The 15,211-nt window shown below is 59.2% G+C and overlaps 1 protein-coding gene across 1 annotated transcript; it reads left to right on the plus strand.

The window, feature by feature from the left end:
• The first annotated feature begins 1,108 nt into the window (after positions 1–1,108).
• Positions 1,109–5,358, plus strand: LOC133063175 (uroplakin-3b-like protein 1). The gene is made up of 6 exons (XM_061152293.1): positions 1,109–1,337; positions 2,970–3,122; positions 3,240–3,459; positions 3,994–4,070; positions 4,291–4,411; positions 5,250–5,358. The coding sequence occupies exons 1-6, from the start codon at positions 1,256–1,258 to the stop codon at positions 5,356–5,358; spliced, it is 762 nt and encodes a 253-aa protein (XP_061008276.1). The 5' UTR covers positions 1,109–1,255.
• Positions 5,359–15,211: the final 9,853 nt, after the last annotated feature.

Below are 15,211 nucleotides of genomic sequence, written 5' to 3' on the forward strand. Positions count from 1 at the left end.
GAGCCTGGAGGGCTACAGTTCATGGGGTCGCAAAGAGTCAGACATGACTAAGCAACTAACACTCCCTTGAGGCCGAGTCAATCACTGGTGAAATACAGTAATGTTCAATCCTGCAAAGTCTAGAACCATTTACTAGCAAGTCCAAGTAAACAGCTGGTCGAAAAAAGTCTACCAGGTAATATACTGTGGGTAGGAGTAGTTCCCTTTTTTGAAGTTCACTGCAATAAACAATTTGCACACTCTAAGTATTTTGGGAAAGAAAGATAGTTCAGGTGGGCTGGCAATCAAAGAGATTATATATTTGATTATATAGAGATATAAATCAAATGCTTTACAATGACTAAAGAATATAATTAATTGTTTTTTTAAAATTCAAGTGTCCCCCAAAGGAGTTTGAGTTTTAAGAGGGTGTCTCTGGTCAGGTGTGGAGCTGGACTGAGGGGGGTGCCCGTGCTTGGAGCAGAGAACCCCGTGAGGGGCTGCTCCTCCAGTCCAGGTGAGAAGTGATCGGTACATGCTCCGCCCACTGGCCCTGGGCCCCAGCCTAGAACCTTCTGTCTGGAGGAGGGATTGTCCTGCTCTAGCAGTGGCCAGGGATGGAGGAAGGAGAGAGAAGGTCACCTGGATAAGGAGAGGAGGGAGGGTGATGTGGGGGAGCCTCCTCCCGGGGCCAGGCAGCAGGGGTGCAGCAGGGAGTGCCCTAAGTGCCCCCAGGCTTGCCTTGGGGGTGATCCTCCAATTCTGGGGTCTGCCCCGGCTGGCTGGGTGATCTCAGACAAGCCCCCCTCCCCTTTCTGTGCCTCGTCCAGGGCGTGAGGATTACTCCCTTCCGCACAGGGTGGCCATGGGGAGCCCTGTGTGCCAGGTTGGAGGACTGTTTGGACGAGGAGATGCCACGGGGCCTGGCAGGACTGCCCCTGGGGCTGCCTGGACCCCAGGGCTGCCGCCCCCTCCCGGGGCCCCTCGCTGTCTAGGCCCTCCTGGAGTGGGGGTGGGGTGTCCCGGCTGGTCTGGCAGCACAGCAGCTAATTATTCTGTTCAGACCCCTCCCTGGCGATGCCAAATCCTCACGGCCAACAGATTCAGTCCCTAAACCCGTCTGACCAGTTGTCTGGGAGAAGGGGGCGCCTGGGAGGGGCAGCAGGAGGTGCCAGAAGCAGCCGCCCCATCCCAGCACAGGGAGCGGGGCCTCTGGGGCTCTGGATGCTGCGGACAGACCTTCGGACGGACAGACGGTTGGACGCTTGTTCTGGCCATGGGGCTTGGCAGGGGACAGTCTCCACTGCTGATGGCACTGTTGCCGCTGCTGACCTGCCTCCAGACAGGGATGAGCTTGGGTGAGTGAGGGTCGGGGCAGGGCAGGGGTGGGATGGGGAGGGGGTGGTGCCCACCCCGCTTCAGGCTTCCGGAGGACAGAGCCCACCTCCCCCAGCTGCCTCCTGAGTCTGAGTTCTGAGTCCTGAGTCTGGGGCTGGGTCCCAGGTGGGTCAGGGGAGACAGCCCACCAGAAGAGATCACACGGCAGACACCTGTCCCCCCCGCCCCCCAAGACAGGGGAGCAAGGAACGCTTCCTCCCTCTCTTTGGGCTCCTCATCCCTGTGTCTCCTGAGTCCAGCTGTCACCGAGTGGCTTCCCTCCTTCCCCTCCTCCCTGTCCCCAGGAAAGCTTTAAAGAAGACTTCAGGGGACTTCCCTGATGGTCCAGTGGTTGAGACTCTGTGTTTCCACTGCAGAGGGTGCAGTTTGACCCCTGGTTGGGGAACTAAGATCCTGCATAGCGTGGCCAAAAAAAAATTTTTTTAATTAAAAAAAATTAAAAGAAGTCTTTAAGGATAACACTCCAAAAGGAAGCTCTGCAAGGGAGCGACCGGCATTGTTCATTGTCAGGCTCTTAAACTGGAAGAGCTTAGAGACGCAGCCCCTGACCCCCATTTCTGCCGCTATGTGCCTTTCCCCAAGCACGAACATTAAGTACCTGCTGTATGCAGGGTGCCCTGGGCCTCAGTGTTAGAGCCGGGAGCTCTGAGAGGGGAAGGTTCTAGCCCTGAACCTTTGGGCTGAGCTGAATGTAATAGAAATGAATCATATTGAACTGAACTGAACCAAAAGAGGAAGAGGGTTCTGGAAACTTCCCTAAAGCCCATCTCATCTTTCTGCAGCTCAGGGGGAGCTCTGGCCATAGGGGGCCCGGAGAGGAATTAGGGGTTCTGAGCTCTCTGAGCAGAGCCTGAAGGGTGGACAGGGCTGTTGGGGGCTGAGAAGGGGCCAAGTTCCCAAAGGGGAGGGAGTCTTGAGGGGGGCGGGAGGTGCAGAGCTCTAGATGAGGAGAGGTCACCCTGCGCTCTGAGCCAGGACCCGTCCCCACGTCTGGGCCTGGGCTCTTCCTGTGTCACCACCACCGCCCCACCAAGCCATTCACTCCTCCCATCAAACGAACCACCCTGCACCATGTGGGTGGAGCTGGGGAGACTGGAGAGGTGGGTAAACTGAGGCCTGGACAGTGTCAGAGCTCAAGGTCACTGGGCTCTGCCAGAGTCCAGCCTAGGGTTCAGGCTTGGGCTCAGGCTCCCCCATAGCTGAGTCTCACTCCAGCAAGACCTAAGATGCCTTTCCCAGAACTGACTATGCAGCTGGGGGAGGGGCCTCCTGAGCCTCCCCTGCCCTGCGCTTCACTGATACCCCAGGGACCCAAGGGGGCAAGGCCTCCCCCAGACCTCCCATGGTGCCCACCCCTAGTAGGTTCCCAAGGCAGGGGCCAGGGGCTGGATACAGAGTTACCAAGAAGCCCTCCTGACTATTGCCTCGTTAGAACTCCCAGGAAAAGCCCTAACTCCCCCCTCAGACTGGGGCTTCCAGGACCATGCCTCCCCCATCAGACTGGGGCTTCCAGGACCATGAGCCCCCAGACGAGGCTGTGGGGAGTTGGTCATCGTGTTGAGCCTCTTTTCTCTGCCCCCCACCCGGCCCAGAGCGCATCGGCTACGTGCCCCAGCTCTCGAGCGCCACCCTGGGCGGGAGGCTCACCCAGTCCACCTTCACGCTGGAGCAGCCGCGGGGCCAGTTCAGCCACCCCAGCATCTCCGACTCTGACGCCATCTGGCTGGTGGTGGCCCACAGCAACGGTGGGTGCTGCTGGGGCCTTGCTTTTCCCTCTGTGAAATGGGCAGGCGGGCCTGGGGGGAGCAGGGGGTAGGTGGATGTGGCCGCCCCCACCGTCTGACCCTCACTGCCACCCTCAGCCACCCAGAAGTTCACAGCCCCACAGAAGGTGGAGGACACCCCGGTCCCTGCTGACTTCCCCCAGGGGGGCTACTACCTCACGCTGAGGGCCAGCCGGGCTCTCTACCCAGGCGGCCAGCCCAGCAACCAGCTCCGGGTCCTTCGCGTCGGCAATGATACCCGCTGCTCCCCGAGGACAAGAGGCTGTAACCGCCCGCTGCCGGGCCCTGGCCCCTACCGGTGAGCAGCCGGGCCAGGGTGGGGGTGGACGCCTCCTGCCTGTGTCCAGACCTGAGCCCGGGTGCCTGGGAGCCTGGCTCCAGTTCTGCCAATGGCAGGAGGGGACCAGGCAGGCTGCGGTGAATTGTCCTGTCTTCTTGAGCAGAGACCCCCACACACACACTTGAGCCCCCACCCCATGGGTCACCTGGACCACATGGGCAGGGTCTCCCCATCTAGTCCTCTGGGCCCCATCTCATCTCATTCAGGACTTGATTCACTGATGTTCTGTGCTGGGGGACCTAGCCCACTCCACACAGTCCCAAGTGAGGACAGAGGGTCCCAGAAAGGGCAGGCCATGCACCCAAGGCGACACAGCGGGGACGGTCACAACTGGGATCAGAGCCCCTTCCGGCGGACTCTTAAGGCCGTGCTTTTAGCTCCAGGCTGTTCCCCCCAGGTCCTGGGAATCAGGGAGACAGACTGACAGGCACCAGGGTGGGAGGGTTTCAGGTCCTGGGGACTCCCCCACTCAATGCTGGATCTCCTGTTCAGAGTGAAGTTCCTGGTGATGAGTGACAGGGGACCCATGGCTGAGACAGAGTGGTCCAGTGAGACTCACCTGCAGCAAGGTATGCAGCCAGGTGTTGCGGACTTGGGGTGGGCTGGGAGGAATGGGCCAGCCCCTAGTCCGTCAGAGCCCCTCTCCCAGCCTGTGCCCCCGCCCCATTCTTTCCCGGTTGGGCTGGGAGACTGTTGGCCTGGGGGCTGTTTCAGGTCCCCCTTCTCAGGTCGGATCTCTTTCCTCCCTTCCTGCCCTACCCACCTGCGGCACCCGCCTTGCGCCCTCAGCCGAGGTGCTCCAGGCTGCCCCAGGGCCCCAGACCGCGGGCACTGTGGTCATCATTGCCATCCTGTCCGTCCTGCTGGCCATCCTCCTGGCTGCCCTCCTCACCCTGCTCATCTTCACCTGGTACGTGGACAGGGTCGAGACTCCCCTGGGAGGGTGGGGTCCCTGACCTGGGCCGCCTCTTCCCTTCCCCTTGATCCAGGCCTCCAACCCTGCTCCACATTGCTAGCTATGCTGGAGAGGTTTTCCCTGAAGCCCAAACGGGGTAACAGTTATTGATCAAAGGATCCCCAGTGTTCTAGAGCCGGTGCGCGCACTGACCCCTGCCTCCCTCCTCCCTCTGCCTGCCTGACACCCGCTGAAGGGTGGGGCCGGTGGGGGAGGCCACATTTTCTGAGCGGACACCATCTTCCCCCTGGTGGCAAGAGCTGGAATTGCACGTGGGGTCTCAGCAGACGGTCCGGGTGGATGGAAGTGAATTGTTTTTCCTCTAAACGCTGAGCTTTGACTTGAGCGCTCAAGGCTTCACTGAGAACTCAGATGCTGGGACCTGGTGGAGAAAGCGGTGTCCACAAGGCTTCCTAGAGGAGAGGGACATCTGGTCCCTAAAGAGAATTTGGAGAGGAGGGGGAGGGAAGCAGGTGGGGAGGGTCTGGGGGCCTAAGAGTTGCCACCAAGGCCTGGGCCTTGATTCAAGGCTGAGCTGTATCCTGAAGGCCAGAGAGAGCCGGTGGCAGGTTTTGATCAGGGGAAACGCAGATGCTGTTGTGGAGGCATCCTGGGTGTGGGGAATGGAGGAGACCATGGGGGCGGGGTTGTGACAAAGAGCGGGAAGACAGAGCTGCGTTTTCTGAGATTTAGGGGCACAGCGCTCCAGGCTCTAAGCCATGGCCATCAGATTCCAATCGGGCTGTCCGTTCACCATCCTCTCCCTCTCTCCTCTCCCCTCCACGCCCCCCAGGTACGACACCTGCGGGAGCACGCCCATCTCCGGCCCAGGGGAGCTGGTGTTCATGAGAAAATATGATACCCACCACATGTCCAGGCCTTCAGCCATGGGGGGCTCCTGAGGGCTCCGGGGGGTCCCCTGGTGCAGGCTGGGGGGCCCACCCTGCTGCTTCAGAGCCCGAGGAGAGAGTGTTTCTAACTAAGGGGGAGGGGAGGGTATCCTTAGCCCAAAGCTTGGGCCTGTCCCTGTCAGGAATAAATGTCCGCAGCAGCCCCCTGAGTGGCTGGGTCGTGGTACACCTCGGTGGTCTCCCTGCGTGCCTGTCCCAGTCCCTCTCAGGAGGACACAGCGTCAGGGGGAGCCCAGGGGTCCTAGGCTGGCCGAGCCATCCGGGCAGTGAGGATGCATCCTCTCACCCGTTAGGTCTCGTGAGGCTCACCTGCCCTACTGGGGGCCTCCTCTCTGTGGCCTGTCCTCCTGGCTGGAGGACTTGGAGCTTCTAGGCTTCACCCCCACTCCTGCGCTTGCTCCTTGGAGATGCCTGGGTTCAGACTGGGGCCCCAAACCCCATGCAGGGCACCGAGCGTTTGTCATCCACTCCACTCTGGGTCGAGATGACCCAGGCGGAGCTCTGTCCTCACGTCGCCCGGCGCTGTGGGGGACAGCGGAGGGCAGCCAGCCAGCACAAGAGGTGGAGGGAACGCAGAGGAGAGGGCTTCCTGGACAAGGGGCCGCACTGTGCCAGGTGGCCCCAAGAAAGGGACCCAGGCGGGAGCAACCGAGCATACAAAGGCCTGGAAGCCACAGTGCCTGCTGGGTGGGCAGGGTGGGCACAGCTGGAGGGTGCGGTGAGGGACAGCGAGGAGGCCAGGAGACGCCCCTTGCTACGTGGAGGACCTCACCCTCTGGGGCACCGGGCAGGGAAGAGGGCGCTGGCTGGGTGCCCAGGTGTTTGTGTCCGGGTGGTGCAAACAGCCCTAATGGGTTTATTAAGCCACTGCAGACACTTCCGGCTCCTGGTGTGGAGGAAATGCTCACGTGACCAGCCTGGGAGGGGCAGGGAGGGGAGGGGGCACGTGGAATTCCAGCCTCCGCCCAGCGAAGCCTTGGCCTTTCCAGAGCAGCCGTGAGCGCCGACCCTGGGGCTGGCTGACCCCGGGCGGATCACTTACCCTCTCTGGGCCTCCATTTCCCCCTTATGTAAAAGCAAGGGTTGAACTGGGTAACTGTAAGGCCCTGCTCTCCACCAGCACCCGGCATGGGTCGGCCACCGGCAGGAAACAGATGGCGCACTGTCTAGTGGGGCAATCGAGAGCGTTTACAAAGGTGTGGGCAGCGTATCAAGGGGACCCAGGGCACCGATGGGGCCATAAACACTCCTGTCCCTGAAGGGCTGGTGGGGTTTCCAGAGCCAGTGAGCAGGAGCCGTGGGAGGGGTCTGCCCGGCAGGGGCAGGGGGCGATAGGCAGAGGGATTAAATACCCTGGCCTTTCCCCTCTGGCCTTCTGATCATGCGGCTGGAGGGCAGGGGGTTCTGGATGGTGTGGTCCATGGAGGGTAGGGCTGAAACTTCCAGCCCTTTAGTCACGTGGTTGTTTCCATCTTAAAGCCATCTAGGGGGGCTTCCCTGGTGGTCCAGTGCCAGTGTGTACTCCGTTGCTCAGCCGTGTCCGACTCTTTGTGACCCATGGACTGTAGCCCACCAGGCTTCTCTGTCCATGGGGATTCTCCAGGCAAGAATACTGGAGTGGGTTGCCATGCCCTCCTCCAGGGGATCTTGCCAACCCAGGGATCGAACCCAGGTCTCCCGCATTGCAGGCGAATTCTTTCCAGTCTGAGCCACCAAGGAAACCCAGTGGTTAGGACTCTGTGATTTCATGGCTGAGAGTGCAGGTTGGATGCCTGGTCTGAGGACTAAGATCCTGCAAGCTCCAAGATAAAAAAAAATTTTTTTTAAAGCACTCTAGGGGCCCACCTAGAGTCACCTCATTAGCATAAACTGAGGTATGCTTGACAGGGGCTCCTTATGAATAACAAAATATGCTTCTCTCACCCTGGCACTCAGAAAATTCCAAAGTTTTAAGAGCTCTGTCCCAGGAACCAGGACAAAGACCAAGTCAGTTCAGTTCAGTCACTCAGTAGTGTCTGACTCTTTGCGACCCCATGAATCGCAGCACACCAGGCCTCCTTGTCCATCACCAGCTCCTGGAGTTCACTCAAACTCATGTCTATTGAGTCGGTGATGCCATCCAACCATCTCATCCTCTGTCATCCCCTTCTCCTCCTGCCTTCAATCTTGCGCAGCATCAGGGTCTTTTCAAATGAGTCAGTTCTTCACATCAGGTGGCCAAAGTATTGGAGTTTCAGCTTCAGCATCAGTCCTTCCAATGAACACACAGGACTGATCTTCTTTAGGATGGACTGGTTGGATCTCCTTGCAGTCCAAGAGTCTTCTCCAACACCACAGTTCAAAAGCATCAATTCTTCAGCGCTCAGCTTTCTTCACAGTCCAACTCTCACATCCATACATGACCACTGGAAAAACCATAGCCTTGACTAGACAGACCTTTGTTGGCAAAGACCAAGTATACAGTTCTTATATCACAACATCACAGAGCGGGCACAGACCAACTTTGTGCCAATCCTGTGGAATCAGACCCGGCCCCATCTTTGTGGTCTCCAGACTGGAGAAAGGGGCCACAACCTGTCCTAGATGGAGGGCTGCCTGAGGTCAGGGTGAGGGGCATGCGGAAAGGGATCTGCAGGAGGTGACCCCTAAGTCGGGGAGGTCAGGGGTCCTGGCTGCCTCTGACCGGATGGATGTCCCAGAGGACCTTAGGCCACCATGTTACCCCACAGCCAAACCTAGAGCTGTCCCCTGGCCCCCAACCCCCTCATGGTTCCCTGGGCCTCCAGCCCCCAAGTTGAGTTCTGGAGAAGACCCCGATCAACCCCTGTCCCAGACCACAGGCCCCCACGGGGGACAGGCACCACTCTCTGTGACAGACACAGCCCGGCCACAAAGCCTCAGCCAGCTCCTGAGCCCAGAGCCCAGCCGTGGGTGGCTGAGAGCCCAACTTGGTGTGGATAGGGCGTCCTCCCACGCCCCTCCCCGAACCCCACCCCAGGCTCTCACCTGGGGTGGCTTTCCTGGGCTCTACTGAGGCCTAGGAGTCCAGGACTGGGCTGGAGGGGAAGGCCTCACGACGCAGGGTGGTTGACCCATAGAGCTGCTGACCGGGATCCCGATGGAGCAGAGAGGGAGAGTGAGCCCCAGAGCCGTGTTTTGAGACCTGCCCTCAGGGAGAGCCATGAGGGGCGGTGCTGTGGAGCTCCCAGGGCCCAAGGGGTGTCCTGTCCCAGCCCCAGCCCTGGCGCCCTGTCTGACCCCCCTCAGTTCTCTCGTGAATGTAAAGGATGGAAGAGATGAGCGGTGAGGTCCTCGGGTCACTCATTCATTGTTCATTCATTCGTTCATTCCCTCCTACACTCAGCAGACAGTCACTGGCTCCCGTCCTGGCCCTCAAGGCCAGTCCTGCATCAGCAGGGGCTCGACTTGCGCAGAGGCCGTCACTGTTGCTGGGAGCGGGGGCGGTGGGTGACAGTGACCACGCCAGCCCACTCAGCGCCCCAGCTCTCAGGCGCACAAACCTGGGGGAAACAGACTCAGGGCCAATGACCTTGAGCTGTGAAGCGACACCCAGCGGGGCACACGGCCTCTGATGTCAGCCTGGTGGACGGACGAACCGGTGAGGGCAGAGGACCTGCTGTATCCCGCTGCCCTTCTGTCCGTTTTTCTGCCTCTCTCTCCCTGTGTCCCCCACTCTTACCTTTCTCTGCCTCTCACCGCGTCACTTGTCTCTATTTTTAACTCTGACAAGCCATGGGAACTCTCTTACTTCCTGGGGGGAAGCCGTCTGAGCTGGCCCGGAGATGGGCACGACCGTTTCCCAATAAACACAAGATAAAATCAGAAAATGGGCTTCTGTTCCAGGTCTGGGCTCAGTAGGGGAAAGGGGCAAAACTGAAGCCAAAAGGGGTGAGAAAGAGAAGGTGTGTCAGGGGCGGGGATGGTTCACGACCCATAACTCCAACCGGCAGGTATGCGGGGGTCCCCAGGGGCCCTCCCTGACACCCTTTGCAACCTCCCAGTCCCCCATCTCCGCGCCTGGCTCCTCTCCCGACACCCAGCTCTCCCCTGCAGCAGGAGCCCAAGTGGCCCCGCTGGACTATTGTGCCCCCCTTTCTCCACAAGTGTGTATGTGCCCCCCACTCTTTGGCATGGATCAGAGGCTCCTCTGGGAATGCTGGTTCACACGGAAGGGTCTGAAGACCTCCACCAGCCTAAGCTCCCTGGGAGATGTTTCCACCCGGGGCACAAAGATGCGAGGGCGTGACCTGAGAGAGTTCTCTTCAGGGTCCTGTTGGTAGGTCCCTTCTCGGAAGGTAGTCCAGGCTGAGGGCGTCGTCCTCCCAGGACCCTCTGATTGGCCCCAGGCCGAGATGCAGGCTGCCCCCCGGTGGCCCTGGGGACTTTTGCAGAGCTGCTGGGGACATGGTGTTGCCTGCCTTGTGGGTATGAGCTGCCCAGAGTCGGCCCCGAGGTTCCGTGTCATTCTGGCAGCTTGAGGGCTCACAAATGCTGTTCCTTTCACCCTCCTGCTGCTGTTTCCATCTTCCCACCCCTTTACCTGGAGCTGAAATCCCCCTGGTCCTTCAAGCCCACCTCAAATGTCACCTTCTCCTTGTGGCCACCCCTGTGACTTCCTTCCACGGCAAGTTCATTCTCCCCTCTGAACCCCAAGGACTCCAAGAACATCTCCTGGCCTCCCTCAAAACCGCTTCTCCATGCACCCCTGGTAGGATAGAGGCTGAGAGGCCGAGGGCAGCAGAGACAGAGGCCGGGAGACTCAGACTGCCCCCTCTGTCCCTCCACCCCACCCAGTCACTCCAGCCCAGCCCAGCGGGGGCCACAGGCAGAGGGCACAGCGAGGCCAAGGATCCTTGTCCAGCACATACTGGACACCAGAAACTGGACTGAACAATTCACGTATGTGAACCTCACATCCTTGGGGCCATCCCGTGATTAGCGTCATTTTACAGATGAACAGACAAGGGTGTGGTAAGTGCCACCAGCTGGCGGTGGGACCTGGAGGGGTCTTAGAACTTCGCTGGAGGGGAGGGGAGGGGGCCGCGGGGCCCTGGGTGGGGAGCCCAGGGTGCCCAGCCCCCGGACCCCTGCCTCTGATCTGGGCTGCAGCCAGAGTGGTCCCCTGCCCTTCTCCCACTCCCACCCCCAGCTTCCTCAGTAGGAGGATGTTTCCACTCCTTTCTGGAAGGTTCAGGAGGTTAATCGGGCCAAAGCACGTAACACCACTCAAGGGGATCAAGTTCTGGGAAGAGAGGAACCTGGGTCTGGGCTCAGGGCCAAGGGCGGGGCAGGCAGTGGCACCTCAGCTCGCAGAGCCTGACCATGCACTGTCCCAGGGCCGCAGCTTACCCCTCTCCCCTGGTCCAGCCACAGCCCCCTGAGGAGTCTCCAAGAATGTCAGAGAAGGGCCTCAACAGGGCAGGAGACCCCTTCTCTTCCCACCATGGACGTGGTCCAGCCTGAGCTGTTTGGGACGTGGACCCCTGGGGCCTGGGGTGGCTGGCTGATGTTGCTGTGGTTGTCCCCAGCTGGCCTGCCTGGAGTCTAAGTCTTAGTTGGCGGGGATGAAGGGAAGGGCAGATTCTCAATCCCGCCTGGACTCCAGAGGGACGCCAAGGCTGCAGCAAGGCCCCCGGAAGTTCGAAGCTGCAGGCAGACTGGACCTTGCGCCTACATCCCCAGGCTCAGTGCCCCGGGCGGGGACATTTATCTCGGGCTGACCCCGCATCCCACCTTTCTGTGCATCCTCGCCCGCCGTCATCCTCCCGGGGCTGTGTGCTGAGCATCGGGACAGGAACAGCGTGGCCACAGCCCCTGTCCTGGGGAACAAAGTGGCCAAGACGGAGGGACACATCCCAAGCAGACGGCCCCGCAGTGCCATGGGAAGCGCTCCCAGTGCAGGAAGAAAGTTCTGTGCTCTCATGGGGGAAAGGGCTCTCGGCTTGCTGACCAAGCCAATGGGCCCTTCTGCTGTGAGAGGGGACCCTGGGCCCACAGGGGTGGGGGCAGTGAGGTCAGGACAGCTGACCAGCTCTCCCAAATAAGACCAAAGAGTCTGGAGTTTCAGCTACTGGGCTGCTGGAGGGAGGTGGGGGAGCCACCCCGTGTGTCCACTGGGAAGAGGGTGGGGACAGGTGTGACATGCCCGCGGAGGGACGGCAAGGACTGACCAGGCTAGGACCTAGTGTTCTGACGTCTCCCCTAGGACCCAGCAGTTCTGCTCACGGTATTTCCTCTGTAGAGAGAAACACGCGCCCTCCTCCAACAGAAGTCAGGTCCGAGAACACTCCCGGCAGTCTTGTTCGTGCCAGGTCCAAGCTGGACACAGTGCAGAGGGCAGATGTCTATCCCTGGGGCAAAGGGCATGTGGGAGCTCGGCCTGCACCGAGGAAGGCTGTTCAGCAATGACGGAGCGTGGATGGTTGACCCAGGCAAACCCCGTGGGTGACTGTCCTGAATGTTAGCACACTGAGCAAGAGAAGCCTGAGGCAGAGGAATCCACACTATGTGATCCCCTCCGTAGGGAGATGAGAAGCAGGCAAGAATAACCTAGGGTGATCGACTTGGGGTAGAGGTTGTCCCTGGACTGAGGCACGAGCAAGCTTGCTGGGGGTGCAAGTGACCTAGCTCTCCAACTGCATGATGCAGGTGTGGTTGTTGTTTAGTCACTCAGCCGTGTCCGACTGTTTGTGACCCCATGGACTGTAGCCCGCCAGGCCTCCCTGTCCACGGGATTCTCCAGGCAAGAATACTGGAGTGGGTTGCCATGCCCTCCTCCAGGGGATCTTCCCCACCCAGGGATAGAATCGATGTCTCTTACGTCTTTTGCATTGGCAGGCGGATTCTCAACCACTGAGCCACCAAGGAAGCCCTACTCAGGTGTACGCCTGTGTAAAACTCCATCCAGCTGTTCACTTAAGACATGTGCGTTTTACTATAAGAAAAGGAATCCGCGTTTATTCTGCAGGCGTCTGCCACTGTGTGTCATCATGGCCGCAGCAGGGAACAGACAGAGGCCTCTGCCCCCAAGGAGCTGGGGAGGCCTGGTCCCCCAGTGCTGGGCTCACTGTCAGCCTGGCGACCCCTCACTCAGGCCCAGTCCAGAGAGACACGGGTGGAGTCCAACAGGCGAGGGAGTGGTCAGCCACATAGAAGGTACCAGACTGAGCAGAAGCGGAGAGGCTAGGAGGGACAGTGGGGGTCCTGCTGGGGGGCGGCTAGGGCAGGGGGGACCCTGGTGAGTTGAGGGCTGGAGGGCATCCAGAGGCCAGGGTCCCAAGTGCCCAGGTAATAGCGAAGGATCTTCATATTCTATTACAAGTTAATCACGATTGTCCATAAGTTTGGGGGTTTTAAAAAAATATTTATTTACTTCTGCTGAGTCTTGCTGCCTGTGGGATCTTTAGTTAGGGCTCTAGTTCCATGACCAGGGATCAAATACCAGGGCCCCTGCATTAGGAGTGTGGAGTTTTAGCCACTGGACCACCAAAGGAAATCCCACCTGTAAGCTTGTATTATACATATTGAACCACCTTTGGGAACCCTGCCACCCAGGTAAGGAGTGTTAAGCTAAAATACCTTAGATTAGCTCACGGGACAGATCCTGACCAGGCCCACCTCTGAATGGCAGCAGGGAAGGAAGAAATGAACACATCCCCTCTGGAGTCTGGCCGGAACCGGGACTTTCCCCCTTCCCCTCTTAGTATGAGAAGCCTGAATTCTAACGTGGGGAAGATGGTTCCTTGCAACACCAGTCTCCCATCTTCTTGGTCTGCTGGCTTTCCGAATAAAGTTGCTATTCTGTGCCCCAACAACTCTCCTCTCGGTTTATCGGCCTGCCCTGGGGCGAGCAGTTGGAGCTTGGACTGGAAACCCCCACAGAGGACCAGAAGCTGTGATGCCGTGAAAGCAGAGAAGTTGGTGTCTGCGGCGATGGAGGGGCACCCTCTGAGCAGGTGTGAAGGGTGGGCTGGAGCTCCTGGGCAGGACTCAGGCTGCGAACCGGGAGCTGCCTCCACATCCTGTCTCCCCCACAGCCCCCCCCAAACCCCTCACCCCACCGTGGCTCCAGGACTCCTGGTTCCCGTCAGCCCAGCCAGGGCCTGTTGGGAGCTGGAGCGGGAAGGCGGTGGCGCCAGAAGCCTTGACAGGTTTATGTTCTGGCTGCGGCTGCTGCTCTGGCCTCATGCTGAGTCCCCTGTCCTCCTCCTCCCCCCGGAGCTGGGAGACGCTCAGCCAGGGGTCTGGAGGCCAGGGTCTCCTGGGAATCACACCGTCCCCTTCCCAGTCCTGGGCCATCTCTGCTCAGGGGGTGGCTGAGAACCATGCCTGGACCCTTGTCCCTCCCCTCCCCCTGCCCCAGCCCTGCTCCTTCAAGTCCAGCCTGGTGCCCCCTCTTCCAGGAAGCCCACTTGGAACATCACCCTCTGTGGGTAGGGGGGTGCCTTGGGTGGCTCTGAGAGGCTGGGGCAGAGATCTAGACCCAAGACTCTGGATTCCCAACCTTCCCCTTTCAAAACCCAGGACTCCTGGTTTTTCACTTGCCTTGCCTCAGTTTCCTGCTTTGGAAAGGGGCAGTGGGCTGGAGCTGAGGGGCTTAAGTGACTGCAGCTCTGGGGAGGCCTCAGAGAATGGGCACCTTTGGGCTCCCTTCTGGCTGCCCCGCTTGGCCGCTGTTGGGGCCCTCACCACAGGGCACCTCGGGGACAGCAGTCAGCGCTGCGTGCCTGCTCTAGGCTTCTGCTCAAGGCCACTCTCCCAGCCACCTTGGGGTGCCCTGAGGGACCTGCAACCTCTCTCCCCTCCGCACAAGGGGTCCCTGGGGAGAATTGGGGGCCCACATTCCCCTTCACTCTGCCCCCACCTCAGTCGGGGTCTAGAATCTTCCCTCTGTCTCTGCAGCTTCTCTCTCTGACTTCCTGTCTCTCTGCTTCTGTTTCTCTTTCTCTCTGAGCAGGGTCGGTTTCTCTGTCCTCCCAGGGAGGGTGAAGCTTTGCTAGGAGTGGGCAACGTCGTCACAGTGCCTCTGCAGGGTCTTGTCTACAAAGCGGATGGACACCAGCCCTTCCGTCTGTGGCTTCTTCATCCGTACAGAGGGGATGATGGGAGCAGCCCCTGGCTCCAGCGAAGACGAATGAGAATGTTCCTGAAGTTCTCAGCACGGAAAAGTGCCTCTTGAGTTCTGCTGACATCAGCAAGCTTTACTCACAGCCACACTATGAAGGGGGTGCCCGCCCATTGCCCCACTTTACAACTTAGGCAAACGAGGCCCAGAGAGGCTGAGTTACTTGCCCATAATCACACAGCAGGTCTTATTGTCGTCGTGAAACCGACTGGTGTCATTCCAGGGGGGCTCTGGTACCATATTGCTTTATGTCTCAGTGCAGCTGAAGAGGAAACAGACAGAACAGGCTCCCTCTTGAAACAGGACTCCATCGTGGGCCGGACTGTGGACTTTTGAGCTGTATGCCCAGTATCTATGGAAATGACATGCCAACTGGAAAACCAGGCCCCTGGATGGAAGAGCCCCAGGGCTCATACCTAGACTCTCCCTCCCTAAAAGAATACCGTAATTAACTGTGGAACTGAATAGAAGCATACATTCTGTTTACTGGGGTATGACCACAGGCCTATTGATAATTGTCCACTGTTAACTACTTAGGCCTAAGGCATATGTTCAGGGTTAACTTTGATTGTATCTTTCTTTTCCTTTGTTTAGACTAGTTTCAGGGAATTTGGGGAGGTGGGTTTGGGCACATACACTTAGGGTATGTAAGGTTTTCAGAAAAACTGGTCGGGGTCCTTGGCTAAGAGGAGACTCTGC

Source organism: Dama dama, chromosome 10 (genome assembly GCF_033118175.1).
Source record: "Dama dama isolate Ldn47 chromosome 10, ASM3311817v1, whole genome shotgun sequence".
Lineage (NCBI taxonomy): Eukaryota > Metazoa > Chordata > Mammalia > Artiodactyla > Cervidae > Dama > Dama dama.

What these genes read in the sequence shown, in the direction of transcription:
- LOC133063175 (XM_061152293.1), top strand. Translation starts at nt 1,256, where the DNA reads ATGGGGCTTGGCAGGGGACAGTCTCCACTGCTGATGGCACTGTTGCCG. An exon ending in CCAGACAGGGATGAGCTTGG is followed by an intron (nt 1,338 to 2,969) that starts GTGAGTGAGGGT and finishes CACCCGGCCCAG; the next exon opens with AGCGCATCGGCTACGTGCCC. An exon ending in TGAGACTCACCTGCAGCAAG is followed by an intron (nt 4,071 to 4,290) that starts GTATGCAGCCAG and finishes TTGCGCCCTCAG; the next exon opens with CCGAGGTGCTCCAGGCTGCC.